At 40.8% G+C, this 18,096-nt stretch overlaps 1 protein-coding gene across 2 annotated transcripts in view; it reads right to left on the bottom strand.

Annotated features, from left to right (window-relative positions):
- Positions 1-18,096, bottom strand: part of uggt2 (UDP-glucose glycoprotein glucosyltransferase 2) — a 381,083-nt gene that overhangs the window by 24,056 nt on the left and 338,931 nt on the right. For both annotated transcript variants that reach the window (XM_072577884.1, XM_072577883.1), the window contains exons 36-39: positions 13,688-13,848; positions 12,745-12,859; positions 7,112-7,228; positions 549-702 (exon numbers count right to left, since the gene is read on the bottom strand). In XM_072577884.1, the coding sequence (XP_072433985.1) occupies positions 549-702; positions 7,112-7,228; positions 12,745-12,859; positions 13,688-13,848 (547 nt within the window). The remainder of the gene's footprint in view (positions 1-548; positions 703-7,111; positions 7,229-12,744; positions 12,860-13,687; positions 13,849-18,096) is intronic.

Here is an 18,096-nt window from a genome sequence, read left to right on the forward strand (position 1 = left end):
CATTCCAAATGCTCACAAATCTTCAGTAATGAAGTTTCTCCTCATCTACTTCTAGCTGTTCTTGCTGACAATCCTGACGTTCTGACCCTTTGTTACTGACACAGCAATAACTGGAAATAGAAAATCATTCTTTACGCTGTCAAAATTGTTCATAATTTCAAACACCTTAATAAGGTTGTCACTTAATCTTCTCTGTTCCAATGAGAATAAGCCCATTTTTTCTATCCTTTCCTTGTATAAAATATCCCTCATGCTTGTTATTATTTCAGTAAATCTCCTGTCTCTTGTTTAAGACTGTTTAAATTAACCCAATTCAATTTATTAACACTTGACCAATGTTTAGTTCTTTGCAAAGTCACAGCACATAAACAGGGGGAATAGGGAAGATAAGGAAAATACTTAAACAACAATCTGGTTATGGACAGAAGGGTAGAGGGGGGAAGGGACATGTTTTAAAACTTGCAATCCATTCAAAGCCTGTGACAAATGAGAATGATGTTCTTGTGAAGTTTATTATTCCATGTAAACAAGAATCCCAAAGATCTTACCTTGAGACTGGGATTTTGATTTTGTATGGCTATTCCTTCTCTGTCCCTCCACTCTTTTTAATAACATTTTTATTTCATTATCATAATCATTCCACTCTGGTACAATTCGCACAGCAGCTTTTAGCTTAGGTTCTTTAGTCCTGGGGTTGTTGCACTGAAAGTTAAAAGCAAATCCACAATTTGTAAAGACCATTTCTCCTTAAGATGCTATTTAAACAAAAGGCAAAGCTCAAAATGTAATGCAAGATAACATTATTGTTCATATAAATAGGCTTGATCTGATTCTTCCAATAAATGTTAATTCCTTAAAACCTATCATAAAGTTCTACATATGTCCTAATCTATAATTATTGATAGTTCACAACTTTCCAGTTCAAATGCTATCTCAATAATATTTACCGTAGTGGACATTGCTAGGGATTTTAGTTAAGTATTCACAGATGTTAACTACACTAAGGAGCAGGCCAATTTTGACTCCTAGGTAAAAACAATGACTGCAAATGCTGGAAACCAGAGTCTAGATTAGAATGGTGCTGGAAAAGCACAGCAGTTCAGGCAGCATCTGAGGAGCAGTAAAATCGACATTTCGGGCAAAAGCCAGAAATGGGCAATTACAATTTCATTGATGACTATATTACCTTACATCCGATCCATCACATCTTCCCCTCAGTGCAAAGTTCCCAGGGTAAATCAGATTAGATTCCCTACAGTGTGGAAACAGGCCCTTTGGCCCAGCAAGTCTACACAGACCTCTGAAGAATAACCCACCCAGACACATTCCCCTACCCTATATTTACTCCTGACTAACACACCTAACATTTAGCATGGCCAATTCACTTAACCTGCACATCTTTGGATTGTGGGAGGAAACCAGAGCAGCCGGAAGAAACCCACACAGAGACGGGGAGAATGTGCAAACTCCACAGACAGTCGCCTGAGGTGGGACTCAAACCTGGGTCCCTGGCACTGTGAGGCAGCATAGCCACCTTGCCACCCAGTTTAACTGTCTACTGAGTGTGGTTTTGAGAATGTGAGGCCCAAAGGTGGGCGTTAAAATTACTTTTGTGTTACATTGAGGAAGAGTGTAATAAATATGAGCTGTTGCAATCTGTGATTTCCCCACTCCATGTAGTATGCTTGCAGTCATGGCCCAGGAGGCCTACCTTCTTCCGAACCAGGTGAACCTCTAAGCCACTTGATATTGAACTAATCATGAGCAGCTAAGTCACAGTTCGACACTTTGTTCATGATGTTGTGTGGAGAGATTGATCATTGAATTGAGACAGAAATCAGTCAGCATAATATTTAAACTCTCACGAGATTGCAGCCATTCTTAACATCCTAACTGGTTTGAAACTAATGTGTCTGCAGTATCCGCAACAATCATTATCACACTCTTGGGAGAGGTGAGTATTATAAGGATCATCACTTGATTTGAGAAGCTGCCATCATTAAATTAGTAGCTGCCATTTTACTCACTTTAGTCCTTCTTGCAACAACAGCATAAGAGCATAAGGTAAACAAAATGGGACCAGGTTTAGACCATTCAGTCACTCAAGCCCACCCCATCACTCTACATCATCATGGCCTTAGGCCTCCACTTCTCATTCTTCATAGCATTCAACTCCTTGATATTTCAAAACCTTCTGTTGAAATATTTTCCAACTCTCCGGGGCACAGAATTCCAGACATTCTTCACATTTCTTTGTATCTCAGTTTTAAATGAATGTATCCTTATTTTGTAACAAAGCCTAATTCGAGATTTGCCCCATCAGTGGAAATACCTTCTCAACATTTATTTTTTTCAATATGATCAACCCTCATTCTTCTAAACTTTAATAAATAAAGGTCTAACCTGTTTAGATGTTCTTGATAAGTCAAATTCTGCTTCCTAGGAAATGGCCTAGAATCTCTTTTAAACATTCTCCAATGCCAACATGTCCTTTCTTAAATATGAGCACCCAATGAACATAGTACTCCAGGTTCAGTCTCATCCAGACCATGCACAGTTGTTTCAAGACTTCCTCATTTTTAAAGCCACCAGCAATAAAGGCCAAATTCTATTTGCCATTTTATTATTACTGCACCTACCTGATAACATTTTGTGTTTCATGCAACAGAATATCCAGCTCTGTGCTGTACTTTTTTGGAATTTATCTCAATTCAAATAGTAGTCTGCCTTTTGAGTCTTTCTACCCTAGTGCATGACCTACACTTTACTACATTAAACTCAATTTGCAAAGTTTTTGCCCACTCATTTACCTATGTCCCATTGCAGATTCCTTGTGTCTTCATCACAAGATGCCGTTCCACCCATTTTTTATATTGGCAGCAAATGATATATTACACTCTGCCCCCTTTTCCAAGACACTAATATAGAAAACAAATAACTGGGGCCTGAGCTTTATGGAACTCCACCTGTTCTTTCCTCAACTTGTAAATTCACATTCTTTCTCAAATTGAATTCAAAATTAAAATTGTGTTGCTACCTCCTAAAGGGTCCTTACCAATAAAACATCTTATAAATCCTACCTCATTATTACATTATCACATGCAAATTAGACTATTCTGAGGTAGGTTCTGCAATGTACTACAGTACTCTAAGAAACAATCCGTGATCCAGTCTGCAAATTCATCTTTCACATTTCTCTTGCCATCAGATTTGTCTAGTCAATTTTCAGATTAAAATCATTCGTGATGATGCTATTGCCCTTCTTACATGCCCTTATTATTTCCTGACTTATACTTTGTCCTAGAGTGAGGCAGCTCTTCAGGGCCCTATGATGATTCTCATTCGTTACTGCTTTTTTTTTGCTATTCCTTATTTAAACCCAAACTGGTTTCACGTTACATTCTATTGTACCTATATTGCTACTTACCACTATACTGATATATTCCTTTAACAACACCACCACATTTCCTTTTCTTTTCTATCTTATTTTTCTGGAACATTGAATATTCTTGAATATTGAGTTCCCAGTCCTGGTCACACTGCAGCCATGTCACTGTGATAGCTATGAAGTCATGTAAATTTATTTCTATTTGTGCCATAAACTCATGAATCTTTTTAAAATTAGAACACAGAACTGTATAGCACAGGAATGGGCCCTTCAGCCCAAAATGTTGTGCCAAACATGACGCCAAATTAAACTAATCCCTTCAGCCTGCCGTATTCCTCCATTCTTTGCATGTTCATGTTTTTATCTCAATGTCTCTTCAATGCCCTGATCATATCTGCCTCCATCAGCACCCCTGGCAGCATGTTCCACACTCCTACTGTAAAGGAGACCAAACTATAAGCAGCGAATGGGATGGACTTGATTGAAAGAAATACAAGTGAAATACTACTTCACCTGGGGCCTTGGACAATGAAGAAGGAAGAGTTGAATGGGCAAGTGTTACACCTTTTGCAATTGCTTGGGAAGGTCCCATGGGGAGTGAGGAAGTGTTAACAGTGATGGAGAAGTGGTCCAGGATGTCAAAGGGAGTACAGTCCCTATGGAATGTTGACAGTGGAGATGTGTTTGGTAGTGGTATCTTGCTGGAGATGACACAGGATGATCCTTTGAATGTGAGACTAGTGGAGTACTAGCCGGGAGAGTGAAATGCTGGGATGTGAGATGAGTGTAGGAGTTTAAAGGGAAGTTGGGGACGGAGGTATTGCTATGTCTTGTTTCCTTACACCTTCCACAGGTCCATTGGAGTTAGGAGCAGGTGTTCAAGTTCAGAAAATGTCATGGGACCAACAGGAGCAGCTGATTGATGAGTTAAGTCCCAGTAGGTATTTCCAAACTATATTATTGTACTGAAAACAAAAAATGCAGGAAATCACAGCAGGTTAGGCAGTATCCATGGAGAGAAAGCAAGTTAATGTTTCAAGTCTAGATAACTCTTCACTAAAGCTGAAGTGAAGTTGGAGGGAGCAGCATTTATGCAGTAGTGTGGTTGGAGTACACGTGGGGAGGATGCTGCTTTTGCAATCTTTTGTAAGTGTTTATTTAAGCAAGGGTAGGGACTTACTCGGTTTATTTACCTTTTTAAAAAGTCTTCTAAAGTTTTTAAACTTTAAATCGTTTAGTCAGGTCAGGAGAGGTCAAAACAGTGGTCTGCCCCTTTTGCTCCATGGGGGAAACTGGGCACATTTCCAGTGCCTGGGCCAGCAGGAAGTGTGCAGGAACTGTGTCAAATTGTAGCTCCTGGAAGCTTGGATTTCAGAACTGGAATGATGGCTGGGGACGCCATGGAGTATCCATGAATCTGAGTGCATTGTGGTTAGCATGTTTAGAGAGGTGGTCACTCCACAGATGAAGACCTAAAGAAAGAAAGGAATGGATGACCACCAGGCAGTCTAAGAGAAACAAGCAAATAGGATTCAGTCTTGGAGGCTGACAAAGATGCTGGTTTATCCAGAGAGTGCAGACAGAGGCAAACTTCTGGCACCATGAGTATCCTGACAGTACGGGGGGGGGGGGGGGGGGGTGCAGAAAAGAGGAAGGGCAATAGTAATAGGGGATTCCATAGTCAAGGGAAAAGATATTTGCTACTGTGGCTCTCAACATGACTCCAGGATGGTAAGCTGCCTCCCTGGTGCTGGGTCTAGAATATCACTGAATGGCTACAGGGCATCCTGAAGGGGAAGGATGATAAAATCAGAGGTGATGGCACATGTTGATACCCACGATATAGGCACAAAAGAGGGATGAGATCTTGCATCAAGAAGTCAGGGAGCTAAGCAGAAGACTAAAAGGTAGGACTTCACGGGTTGTAATCTCTCAGGATTACTCCCAGTGCCACATGCTGGCAAGTACAGAAATAGGAGAATAGAGCAGATGAATGCATGGCTCAAGTATTGGTACAGGAGGAACAGATTTAGATTTGTGGATCGCAATGGTTGATGGAGGTACAAGATTGGCAGTTCAACATTCCAGAATATAGACTCTTCAGGCAAGACATAGGAGCAAGTAAAAGAGGAGGCAGCATTGGATAATTAGTTAAGAACACAGTTACTGCAATTAGGAGAGATGATATCATGGAGGTTATCCTCTTCTCATTGACATATCTTGTGATATCTTGAAGCTTTGTGGGTAGAGCTTAAGAACAAAAATGAGACAGCCACACTACTAGGTATTTGTTATGGACCCCCAGAAAGTTGGCAGGAAATTGAGGAGGAAAATTGTGCACAACTCAAAGAAGTGTGTAAAAATTAAAAAATGGTAATTACAATAATTACAACTTTCCCAATAATACTTGAAATGTGTACAGTAGAATTATTTAGGCCAAATACATAGAGAGTTCAACAAAGGATTGAACTGTTCTGCACTTAATTCTGGGAAATGAAGCTAGACAGGTGGTTGAGGTGATATTTAGGAAGCATTTTAGTGATAGCAATCACAACGTTGTACAATTTAAGCTCATAATGGACAAAGAAATAGTTGTAGTGTGGAGGCTTAAGAAAGGAATTAGGAAAGCAAAACGGGGCTATGAAAAAGCTCCAGCTGGAAAAAGCCAAGGAAATCACAAAATATTCTGTTAGTGTATCAATGGGAAGTGATAAAATGCTGTAGTTGAGGTGACTGTGGGAGGAGTAGGCATGGAATAGATATTGGTGGATAGCCTGTCCTCAGAAATGGAAACAAGTCAAGGAAGGGAAAGGTAGACTCAGAGATATCAAAGGCAAGAGAAGGGTGGAAACTGGAAGCAAAACTATTGAACTTTCTAATTCTGGATAAGAGCAGGATTTATGAAGAAAATGTTGTGGTTAGGGGGCCCCCAAGCAGGATCGGAACAAGGAGTGTTCCACATACCCCATAAAGACAAATATAGCTGGAACTCATGCATCACCATTGAAAAACATTGCTTCAGTTTTAATGCTCCTTTGTTTCAGATTCCTCCATGAGAGAAAACAGTTTCGTTGTGATTTACCCATCACATCACTAGCCATCTTAAATGCCTCAATCAATCTTCTATACACAAGGGATTAGAAACATAAGCTCTGTAATCCATCTCCTCGTAACTTAACTCCCAGTGAATCCACACTGCAATCCCTCTTAGACAGGTATATCCTATCTGACATTCAACACGAAGACTGATTTCTAATTGGATTGCAAACAGAGCTCTGTACTGGCTATATCAGTTTTCTCCTCTTTACTTCTTGAAATAAGGGCCAACATTCCACTGGCTTGTTAAGTTATTGTTGGCACTTGTTCACTAACTGGGATTCCTAAGTCTCTCAACTGCTCACCCACAGTTCCTAGCTTCTTACAATGTAGAAAATATTCTGATTTGCATTACTTGGGTTTAAAGTGAATGTCTCATACTTTCTTACAATATACTCTCTTTGCCATTGTTTTGTCTACTCTTAAATCGATTCTGTCATTTTGCAACGTCCTGTTCCCATCGACATGCTTTGCCCATTGTTAACAGCAAACTTGTATGATGGCACTCTTTTCCTTCATCTACCAGCTTACAGACAGTGAAAAACTGAGGTTGAGATGTGATCAGTGATGGTTTTAAGGAATGTTAGTATGGAATATGAAATTTATGACATCAGGCTCTTTACCCACCAGATCTATTGTTTTAGCCATCTTTTTGGACTCCTCACTACACCATGTTTCACACCAAAGCCATTCCTGTGGTAGGGATTTGATGGCCACTTGATGGATCATGTTGTTGGGTAGGTCCTAGAAGCATAAAAAAAATTACGTTAATCCTCATGGCCAATGTAACCATGACATAGTATTCTAAATTGTCAAAGAACAGAGATGAATTGGCAGTTTCTGTAGTTAATAATGAAGTTTGGATATTCACTACAATAACACATTGTCATGAATACATGCTTGCACTATGTAATAGTGTAAAGGAAGGGACTCTGTCTTTAAATTGGAGCATTTTAACGTAACTTCCAAAAGCCATAAGAGTTCTCTTTGGTTACTAGTGTGGTACTGCAAGGATTGTTTTGAGTCCACTGTTGTTTGTCATTTTTATAAATGACCTGGATGAGGATGGATTAGTAAATTTGTGATTGACACTAAGGTTGGTAGAGTTGTGGTTAGTGACAAAGGATGTTGTAGGTTACAGAGAAACATAGATAACTGCAGAGCTGGGCTGAAAGGTGGCAAATGGAGTTTAATGCGGAAAAGTGTGAGGTGATTACTTTGGAAGGAGTAACAGGAATGCAGAGTACTGGGAGAATGGTAATTTCTTGGTAGTGTAGATAAGCAGAGAGATCTCAGTGTCCAGGTACATAGATCCTTGAAAGTTGCCAGCCAGGTTGATAGGGTTGTTAAGAAGGCATACAGTGTGTTAGCTTTTATTGGTAGAGGTACTGAGTTTCGGAACCGTGAGATCACACTGCAGCTGTATGAAACTCTGGTATTGTGTACTGTTCAGGTCACTGCACTATAGGAAGGATGTGGAAGCTTTGGAAAGGGTTCAACGGAGGTTTACTAGGATGTTGCCTGGTATGGAGAGAAGGTCTTATGAGGAATGGCTGAGGGACTCGAGGCTGTTTTTGCTGGAGAGAAGAAGGTTGAGAGGTGACATAATTGAGACATATAAATTAATCAGAAGGTTAGATAGGTTGGACAGTGAGAGCCTTTCTCCTCAGATGGTGATGACTGAGAGGGGACATAGCTTTAGCTTGAGGAGTGATATAGATACAGGACAGACGTCAGAGGTAGTTTCTTTACTCAGAGAGTAGTAGGGCAATGCAATGCACTGCCTGCAACAGTAGTAGACTAGTCAACTTTAAGGGCATTTAAATGATCATTGGATAGGCATATGGATGAGAATAGGGTAGTGTAGGTTAGATGGGCTTCAGATTGGTTTCACAGGTCGGTGCAACGTTGAGGGCCGAAGGGCGTGTACTGCACTGTAATGTTCTATGTTCTATTGAAGTGCCTCATTTTCATCTTCATAGCCAGCATCTATATGTAGTTACTTTAAATCTTTATTTCTTTATTTTAACTTTAAACTATTAAACTTAACCACTTTCTACTTAAATAACTTTCACCAATAGTTATGAAATAAATTAAACTACTATTTTAAGTCATAAAACTGCTATTGGTTATTTTTAAATTCAAACACTCAATAATTGAAACCAGGAGTACACATGAGCATAAACAAAGTTTTAGTTCAGGGACAATTCTGAGGACACACTTGGCAGTTGTGCATGACATGCACTTTAGAATTTACATTCTGTATAACTAAACAGATAAAGTAGTGTTCAAGGTTCAAGCAGACAAATTTGTACATAAATTTGTGAAACAATCCTGGAGATATAGTGAAATGGTATTAAATGTAGCTTGGTAATATAGCATGCAAACAATCTGTGATAGATCATGCAGTTGTACCTGTTTACTTTAACATTTGTCAACAATACAGAAATCATTTGGCAGAACAGAATTTGTGTTTTTGCTCATTTACATGACATGGGCATCATTGGTTGGCCAGTATTTTATTGCCTAGTCCTGATTGCCCTTGAAAAGGTGGTATTGAGCTGCCTTCTTGAAATGCTGTCATCCACATGCTGTAGATTGACCCACAATTCCCTTGGGTTAGGAATTCCAGGACTTTGACCCAGCACCAGTGAAGGAACAGTGGTATATTTCCAAGTCAGGATGGCGAGTGGCTTGGATGGAAACTTGCAGTTCGTGATGTTCCCATATAGCGGCACGGGCGGCACGGTGGCACAGTGGTTAGCACTGCTGCCTCACAGCGCCAGAGACCCGGGTTCAATTCCCGCCTCAGGCGACTGACTGTGTGGAGTTTGCATGTTCTCCCCGTGTCTGCGTGGGTTTCCTCCGGGTGCTCCGGTTTCCTCCCACAGTCCAAAGATGTGCAGGTCAGGTGAATTGGCTATGCTAAATTGCCCGTAGTGTTAGGTAAGGGGTAGATGTAGATGTAGATGTAGGGGTATGGGTGGGTTACGCTTCGGCGGGGCGGTGTGGACTTGTTGGGCCGAAGGGCCTGTTTCCACACTGTAAGTAATCTAATCTAATCTAATCTAATCTAAGGTGCTGTTCTTGTCCTTCCAGTTGGAAGTGGTCATGGCTTTAGAGGTGCTGTCTAAGGGTCTCAGTGTATTTCTGCAGAGAGCATGCACTGCTGCTACAGAGCATCAGTGGTGGAGGGAGTGGATGCTTATAGATGTGCCAATCAAACAGCTATTTTGTTATGGATGATGTCAAGCTTCTTAAGCATTGTTGAAACTGCACTCATCCAAGCAATTGAGAGTATTCCATTGTATTCCTGACCTGTGCCTTGTAGATGATGGACATGCTTTGGAAAGGCAGGAGGTGAGCTACTCGCTGCAGCATTCCCAGGCTCTGATCTGCTCTTTTAGCTATTGTATTTATGTGCTGAGTCCAGTTGAGCTTCTGGTCAATGGTAACTCCAATGATGTTGATAGTGGGAGATTCAGTGGTGGTAACGTCATTGAATATCATGGGTGGTAGTTAGACTGTCTCCTATTGGAGATGGCCGTTGCCCAGTATTTGTACAGCACAAACGTTACATGTGTGACACAAAACAAACATTTTCTTACAAATTGCTCCAAAAAGCGACAAAAAATTTTGACAAAATGTGCCTTTTTCAGAAATAGCAGTCATTTTAATTAGCATAACATAGCCCAAATAACTATCCTATCTTGAAAGCAGGGTGAATGCTTGGAAGAACTAAAAAAAAGGTTTCTTTAGATATTGCAATTCTAGAGTTCGGGAATATCAACATGTAAATGAGTCATATTCTGCTCGAAAACATTAAGTATTTTTCTCTCCACAGATGATGCCAGATGTGCTGTGTTTCTCCAGCCCCTTTTTGTTTTTATTATAGAAATTAGGAAGGCAGATGGCATATTAGATTTTTTTGCAAAGGGATCTGAAGTACAGGAATAAAGGAAATAAAAGCAAAGTGCTGCAGATGCTGAAAAGCTGAAATAAAAACAAATGCTGCACATACTCAGCAGGTCCGGCAATAACTGTAGAGAAAGAAACAGAGTTAATGTTTCAAGAACAAGAAGCGATGTACTGGCTTTGAAATGCTATTTCTGTTCTTCTTCCCACAGATAATGCTAGAATTGTTGTATTCCTCTAGCACCTTCTGTTTTATTTCAGGAATAAAACAGTCGTGTTACATTCGCAGAGATTTTTGATGAGGCCACATCTGGAATATTAGATGCAATTCATGTCACAATATGTGAGAAAGGATACACTTACACTAGGGAGATAAGACTTGGGAAAGTTCACTAGATTGAAACCTGGGATGATGGGGCTATGGTATAAGCTGAGGCTGAGTAAGTTGGGCATGTAAAAGCTGTCATCGTCCTATCTGACGATAGCACTGCTCCCATCTTATAGATGACTGGTGGTGGTTTCACCTGTGGGTCACCCCGCTTTAGACGAGGAGGGAGGTTGGGAAGGAGAATCCTGCATGGTAACCTCATCTGGTGCAGGAATTGAACGCTTCTGTTCTGCGGTATCATTCTGCATCACAAACAAGCTGTCCAGCCAACTGATCTAAATCGACACTGTGGGGCCTGTATTTTTTTAAGGTCTAGCTGAATAAAAGGTGATGTAATTTAAATACACAAGACAATGAAGCAGATTGAGAGAGCCAACACTGCAAGATTGTTTCTGCTGGTCAGGACACTGAAACACAGGGACACAGTCCTAAGACAAGGGAATGATCAATTAGGACTGAGAAGTGAGAAATTGCTTTGTTCATTGGGTTCTGAATCATAGGAATTCTTTACTCAAGAACGTTGTGGGCACTCCCATTATTTAAGAATGGAATGGAGGTCATTTCGGTCTCTCAGAAATTCAAGGCTATGGGAGTAGGCAGGAAAATGGGAGTTAAAGCCACAAATGACTTGGTTGAAAAAGCTGGATCGATGGGCCAAATAATTAGTTCTGCTTCCATTTACTCCATTGGGAAAGTTCAGCAGTGAACTACACTGAAATTGCAAGAAGGCAATAGTTTTTACGAAGTTAAACCAGATGCTTGTCAATCAATGCACGTCATCTTTTTTTTAGTTTAACATATAGTTACAATTATTTTTTAAATTTTAAAGAGCTGGGGATTTACATTAAAGATCATGACATATATAATGACCATAAAATGACTTCAAGAGAGTCTCTCGCTACAGGTTAATGCCATTTGAACAGTGATAATAGGTACTGCTTAAACTAAGCACTGTTCTTGAATGACCCAGTAGTTTTGTGCTTTGCATCTGGTTGATTAACACTCAGTGCTTCAGAGAAGTTCAGCGCAATCTGGAAGAACAGCATTGATTTTTCGCTTGTGGAGTATGCAGTATTTGGAACTCAGTATCACATTCAATAATTTTAGGGTCTCAGCATTTACAACCATGTCCTTACCCTGAATCCCACACACCAGGCCTTATCATCACGTGGACTGCTACCAAAATTATCCCACTGTCAGCTACTAATGGCCCCAATTAGCAGCTATTGATTTCCCACAGGCTGACCTTTACCCATTCCTTTGTTGTTCTATCTCCCTGGGTTTCATCTCCAACTATTATTTATTCCTCCCCCTCCCAAACCCCACTTTCAGCATACATACCTTTTCCTAGCTATAATCAATCACTAGACCCAAAACGTTAACTCTGCTTTCTCTCCACAGATAGATGCTGCCAGACCTGTTGAGTCTCTCCAGCATATTCCCGTTTTCATTCCTGTGATAAGCAGACTGGCTCTGGTCTGCATAGCCATTGAGTTAGACCGTTTCAGGTAGGTATGTCGCTGACCCGAAATTCCAATCCTAACTTTTTCTTTGTATAAAAAAGTGCATATTTATGTCTAACTTCATGAGGAGAGTGTGGACTGTCCCAAAGCTTAGCTTCTCATTTACTGAAAGCATAAGATGTATTACTGACAGGAAAGAAAAAAAGATGGAGAAAGTAATTTTCAAATTAGATGAGGTGGATCAGTTAATTGATATGCAAACCAACAAATGTGTTCTGAAACAAACAATCATTTGACTGTCAAATTGCCTCTGCCAGTGTTGAAAATCACCTCCATGTTGTACAATATATTCAAACACAGTTGTCAACAAAAGTAATCAATCCAATTAAGATTTAAAGTAAATACAGAAAAATTAGACTCTGTAGATATAGTAAAATAGCTGGACTATCTTCAACAATGTGTATTATCCACTGGAAAGTTAAGGAAACACTGACCTGATCCAGATTGGACAGGCTGTTGGGATCCTGACTGAGTGCTTGGTACTGACCTCGAAGGCGATCACCTGCTGCTATTTTTCTGAACCTTTTTAAATCCACAACATATAAAGCACTAGAATAAAAGATAGTTGCAAATTTTCTTCATTATAACATCATATGCAAGACAGTTTCCAAAAAAGCACCATGCAGTAATTAACTGAATCATCGTTTCAAATCAAAGTATCTCTGAATAAAGGCCATTGAAATTAGTAAAATAGGTCAACAAATTCTCAGAAAAATGGACACTGTCATGACAAGGAGTGCACTTCCCTGCTGAAGTGTATAATTAACACTTTGAATTTGCTGAGTGAAGGAACCCTTGCATTCTTACTCCGACTGGTATACTGGTATACAGGACTGTGACTCCTGTCCCACACTTCCATAGTTAATTATCCAAGTGGCCCAGTGATCGCCCAGACCATCACATTCTTGTTTCAAGAAGTCATTATGTGGAGGTGCCCGTGTTGGACTGGGGTGGTCAAAGTTAAAAATCACATAACACCAGGTTATAGACCAACAGGTTTATTTGCAAGTCCAAGCTTTTGGAGTGCTGCTCCTTCCTGGCAAAGGAGCAGCGCTCCAAAAGCTTGTACTTCTAAATAACCTGTTGGACTATAAACTGATGTTGTGTGATTTTTAAACTTTGTTTCAAGAAGATAGCTCATCCTCAGCTTTTCATGATGGCAATAAGTACGTGCCTGTCTAGTGACCCTTGCATCTTTATTAATTACAAAAAGACACATACCTCTGTTTTAGATGTAACATTCAGCAGGCAATAACATCAGTGGTTTTGAAAAAATATAAAAGATGTGGCAAACAATAGATATTAACTTCTACAGTAATACATTCTTAATGAAATTTTAGAAAGAAGATCTGGCATTGCTACGATGGTAGGTTGTACCTTATGTGGTATTTTCTGCCTCCCAAATGTGAGGCCCAGTATCCTGAGTTCCAGAAGCGGTAACCATCCATTTCTTTACGACTGTCACAGAATGGTGTATATCCATAGGGTGCACCTTCTAGATCCAACTCCACCAGTTCTTTTAAATCAGTTCTCACAATCTTCAAGGGAAGAGTAAAAGTCAATGCTAAAAACTGGCAAGCGCTTAATTTTAAAAAATGTTTCACAATTTTTTAAAGGAAGAGTTTGTTAACTTTCATGATATCATGAAAGAAGAAGTATCTTTCATGATATCGTATGCAAAGATTTGAAAGATGTGGAGCTGGAGCTGTGAAGGTAGGATAATATGCCAAAAGATTACACTAAGTTTGAGAAAGTATGGAGTTGTTCAATAACCCAACTGAGGCATTGTAAAAATAGCTATTTAAACAATAAAAGATAACATATTAACCCTGCTTCATTCTTTTGATTTCAGCTTTTGTTAAAAGTTAATGGTATTTTACTGCATTGGTCAATAATGGTGGGAGAGAAATCTCAGTAAAAACACTTTGGGCCAGATGTTCAGGATCGAGGCAAGTAGTTCAAGTCGGGAAATTTCCCTGGATTGCTGGTCCCACCTTGATATAAACTCAGCTAACATTTTGAGATTCTGGTTCAATCCTACCAAGGCAGTTGGTGGAATATGAATTCAATTAAAAAAAAAACAGAATTAAGAATGTCGTGATGACCAAGAAACAATTGTCGATTGTCAGAAAAACACACCTGGTTCACTAATGCCCTTCAGGGAAGGAAAGCTGCCATCTTCACCTGGTCTGGCCTGCATGTGACTCCAGATCCACAGCAATGTGGTTGGCACTTAAATGCCCTTTGAAATGCCCTAGCAAGCCATTCACTTGTATCAACCACTACAAAGTCTCAAAGAAACAAAACCAGATGATCACTTGGCATCGATCTGGAAAAAACAATGACAGAAACAGTCCTGTCAATACTGTAATCCTCACTCATGGGAACTAGTGCCAAAACTGGGAGAGCTGTTTCACAGACTAGTCAAGCAACATCCTCACATAATCATGCTCATGGAATCCTATCCAATAGATAATGTCCCAGACAACACTATCACCATCTATGGATGTATCCGGTCCTCCTGATGGGATCGATCTATCAATGGTGGCAGCACAGTTGGTATACAGTCAGGAGGGGGTTGCCCTGGAAGTCCTCAACATTGACTTCAGACCTCGAAGTCTTGTGGCTTCAGGTTAAGCATGGACGAGACTGTCTTCCCTTGGCTGATGAATCAGTACTCTTCCATGTTGAGCAATAGTGTGAGGAAGCATTGAGGATGGCAGGGCACAAAATCTACTTTGTGTGGGTGATTTCAATATTAACCACCAAGAGTGGCTTGGTAGCAGTACTAATCGACGTGGTCAGGCCCTGAAAGACAGAATCAATAAGAGGAAAAAAACAACTTGACCTCATGCATAGCAATCTGTCAGCTGCAGATGCATCTTCCATGACAGTATTGGTACTATATGGTCCTTGTGAAGGCAAAGACCCATCTTCACTTTGAGAATAACCTCCACTGTGTCGTGTGGCACTCTCACCTTGCTAAATGGGACAGACTTCGAACAGATTTTGCAACCCAAAATGAGGCACTGCGGGCCATTAATAATAGCAGATTTGTATTCCAGCACAATCTGTAACTACATACCCCCCACTCAACTATTACCATCAAGCCAGGGGATCAACTCTGGTTCAATGGAGAGTGCAGGAGGGTATGCCAGGGGCAGCACCAAGCATTCCGAAAAATGAGGTGTCAACCTGGTAAATCCACTAAACAGGATTAATTGCATGCCAAGCTGCACAAGCAGTAAGTGATAGAGAGAGCTAAGTGGTCCCACAACCAACAGATCAGATCTAAGCTCTGCAGTACTGCCAGATCCAGTCATGAATGATGGTGGACAATTCAACAATTCAACAATTCACTGGGAGTGCAGTCTCCACAAATACCCGGATCAATGATGGAAGACCCCAGCACACAAGTGCAAAAGATAAGGCTGAAGCTTTCACAGCAATCTTCAGCCAGAGGTGCTAGGTGGATGGTTCATCTCTGTCTCCACCAGTGGTCCCTAGCATTATAGTAACCAGTCTTCAACCAATTCAGTTCACTGCACGAAATAACAAGAAACAGTTGAAGACACTGAATACTGCAAAAGTCCTGACAACATTCCAGCATTGGTACTGAAGGCTTGTGCTCCAGAACATTCCACCCTCCTGGTCAAGCTCTTCCAGTACAGTAACAGCACTGGCTTACAATGTGGAAACTTGCCCAGCTATGTCCTGTAAATAAAAAGCAGGACAAATCCAACCCAACCCTATCAGTCTACTTTCAATCATCATTGAAGTGTTGGAAGGTGTCATCAACAGTGCTATCAAGCAACACCTGCTCAGCAATAACCTGCTCAGTGACACCCAGTTTTGGTTCCGCCAACACCACTCAAGGTCAGTCATCTCGGCTCTAGAACATTCTTGCAGGAGTTCCTCAGGGAAGTGTTCTAGGTCCAACCATCTTCAGCTTCGTCAATGACCTTCTCTCCATCATAAGATCAGAAGTGGGAATGTTCGCTGATGATTGTACAATTTTCAGCACCATTTGTGACTCCTCAGATTCTGAAGCAGTCCAAGTTCAAATGCAACAACATCTGGACAATATCCAGGCTTGGGTTGACAAGTGGCAAATAATATTTGCCCCACACAAATGCAAGACTATGACCATCACCAATAAGAGAATGCCCCTTGACATTAAATGTTACTACCATCACTCAACTTCTATTGTCAGCATTCTGGGGGTTATCATTGACCAGATACTCAACTGAACTTGCCACAGACACAGTGGCTACAAGATCAGGTCAGATGCTAGGAAGAATGCAGCATGTAAATCATCACCTGATTTCCCAAAGCCTGCCCATCATCTACAAGGCACAAGTCAGGAGTGTGATACAATACTCCTACTTGCCTCAATGACTGCAGCCTTAACAACATTCAAAAGGCTTGACACCACCCAGGACAAAGCATCCCCCCCCCCCCCCCCCCACTTGATTGGCGCTGCATCCACAAGTACCAACTCCCTCCAGCACTGACACTCAGTAGTAGCAGTATGCACTGCTACTACTCAGACAGCACATCCTCAGACAGCACATCCCAAACCCACAACCACTTTCATCTAGAAAGACAAGGGCAATAGATACATGAGAATGCCACTACCTTCAAGTTCCCCTCCAAGCCATTCACCATCCTGACTTGGAAATGTATCAATGTTCCTTTACAGTATTTGGATCAAAATCCTGGAATTCCCTTTTCATGGCATTGTGGATCAACCCACAGAAGGTGTTCAAAAAGGCAACTCCCCACTAGCTACTCAAGAGCGACTAAGGACAGGCAATAAATGCTGGCTAGTCAGCGACATCCACATCTCAAATGTTATGAGCTTTGCTCTTTGACATGTTGTGATGCTGCATGCACCAGGCAAGCATGTATCCTTAAAGGAGTTAAGTGATGACATCTGTGTGATTACCTGCAATTTTGTTGACTTTGTGAAAGGAGAAGTACCTTACATGAGCAAAGATTTAAAAGATGTGGAGCTACAGAAGTGAAGATAAGATGATTATACTGAAAAATTGCATTAAATTTGATAAAGTATGAAGCTGCTCAATGTCAAGAAAAGATTAACATAATTGAAGCATTGTAAAAATAGCTATTTAAACAATAAATCATACTCTCCAATAAAGGTATCAGCTCCATCTCGACTAGCTCCAGCTATTTTGTAATCCATTAGCAGAGTCCGTTAGCCACCTTGAGCCCAGTCTATACCAATGTCTATGATAGAGTTTTAATGTTGCTCCATGAATAAATCTTCTGAAACCTGTTCTCAGTAAGGACCCAGATTCAAGTCTGCATGTTACCATTGGAGGAACACATTAGGGCAGGCAGGTGCAGAATAGAGTTGGAGCCCTGAATCAGAAGCATAGGAAAGGTGGCCATGGTGGGTGGCCAGGTGCCATGCTAAGTTGGGGTGAGAATCTGTCTCAGTTCTCTCAAACTGCACTTGAGATGTACTAAAGAGCCTCTCACCCTCAGTCTCATTCCTGATGAAGGGCACCTGCCTGAAACATCGATTTTCCTGCTCCTTGGATGCTGCCTGACCTGCTGTGCTTTTCCAGCACCACTCTAATCTTGACTCTGATCTCCAGCATCTGCAGTCCTCACTTTCACCTACTCTCTCCCTCACCCCCACTTACCTCACTTCCATCTCCATGTCAACTCATTCACAAAATATTTGAAAGCATAAACTGTTCCTTCAGCACTATGGAAGTGTCAACTGAGCAATTAAAGTATCAATAATAGGTTTTAAA

Source organism: Chiloscyllium punctatum, chromosome 9 (genome assembly GCF_047496795.1).
Source record: "Chiloscyllium punctatum isolate Juve2018m chromosome 9, sChiPun1.3, whole genome shotgun sequence".
NCBI classification, from domain to species: domain Eukaryota; kingdom Metazoa; phylum Chordata; class Chondrichthyes; order Orectolobiformes; family Hemiscylliidae; genus Chiloscyllium; species Chiloscyllium punctatum.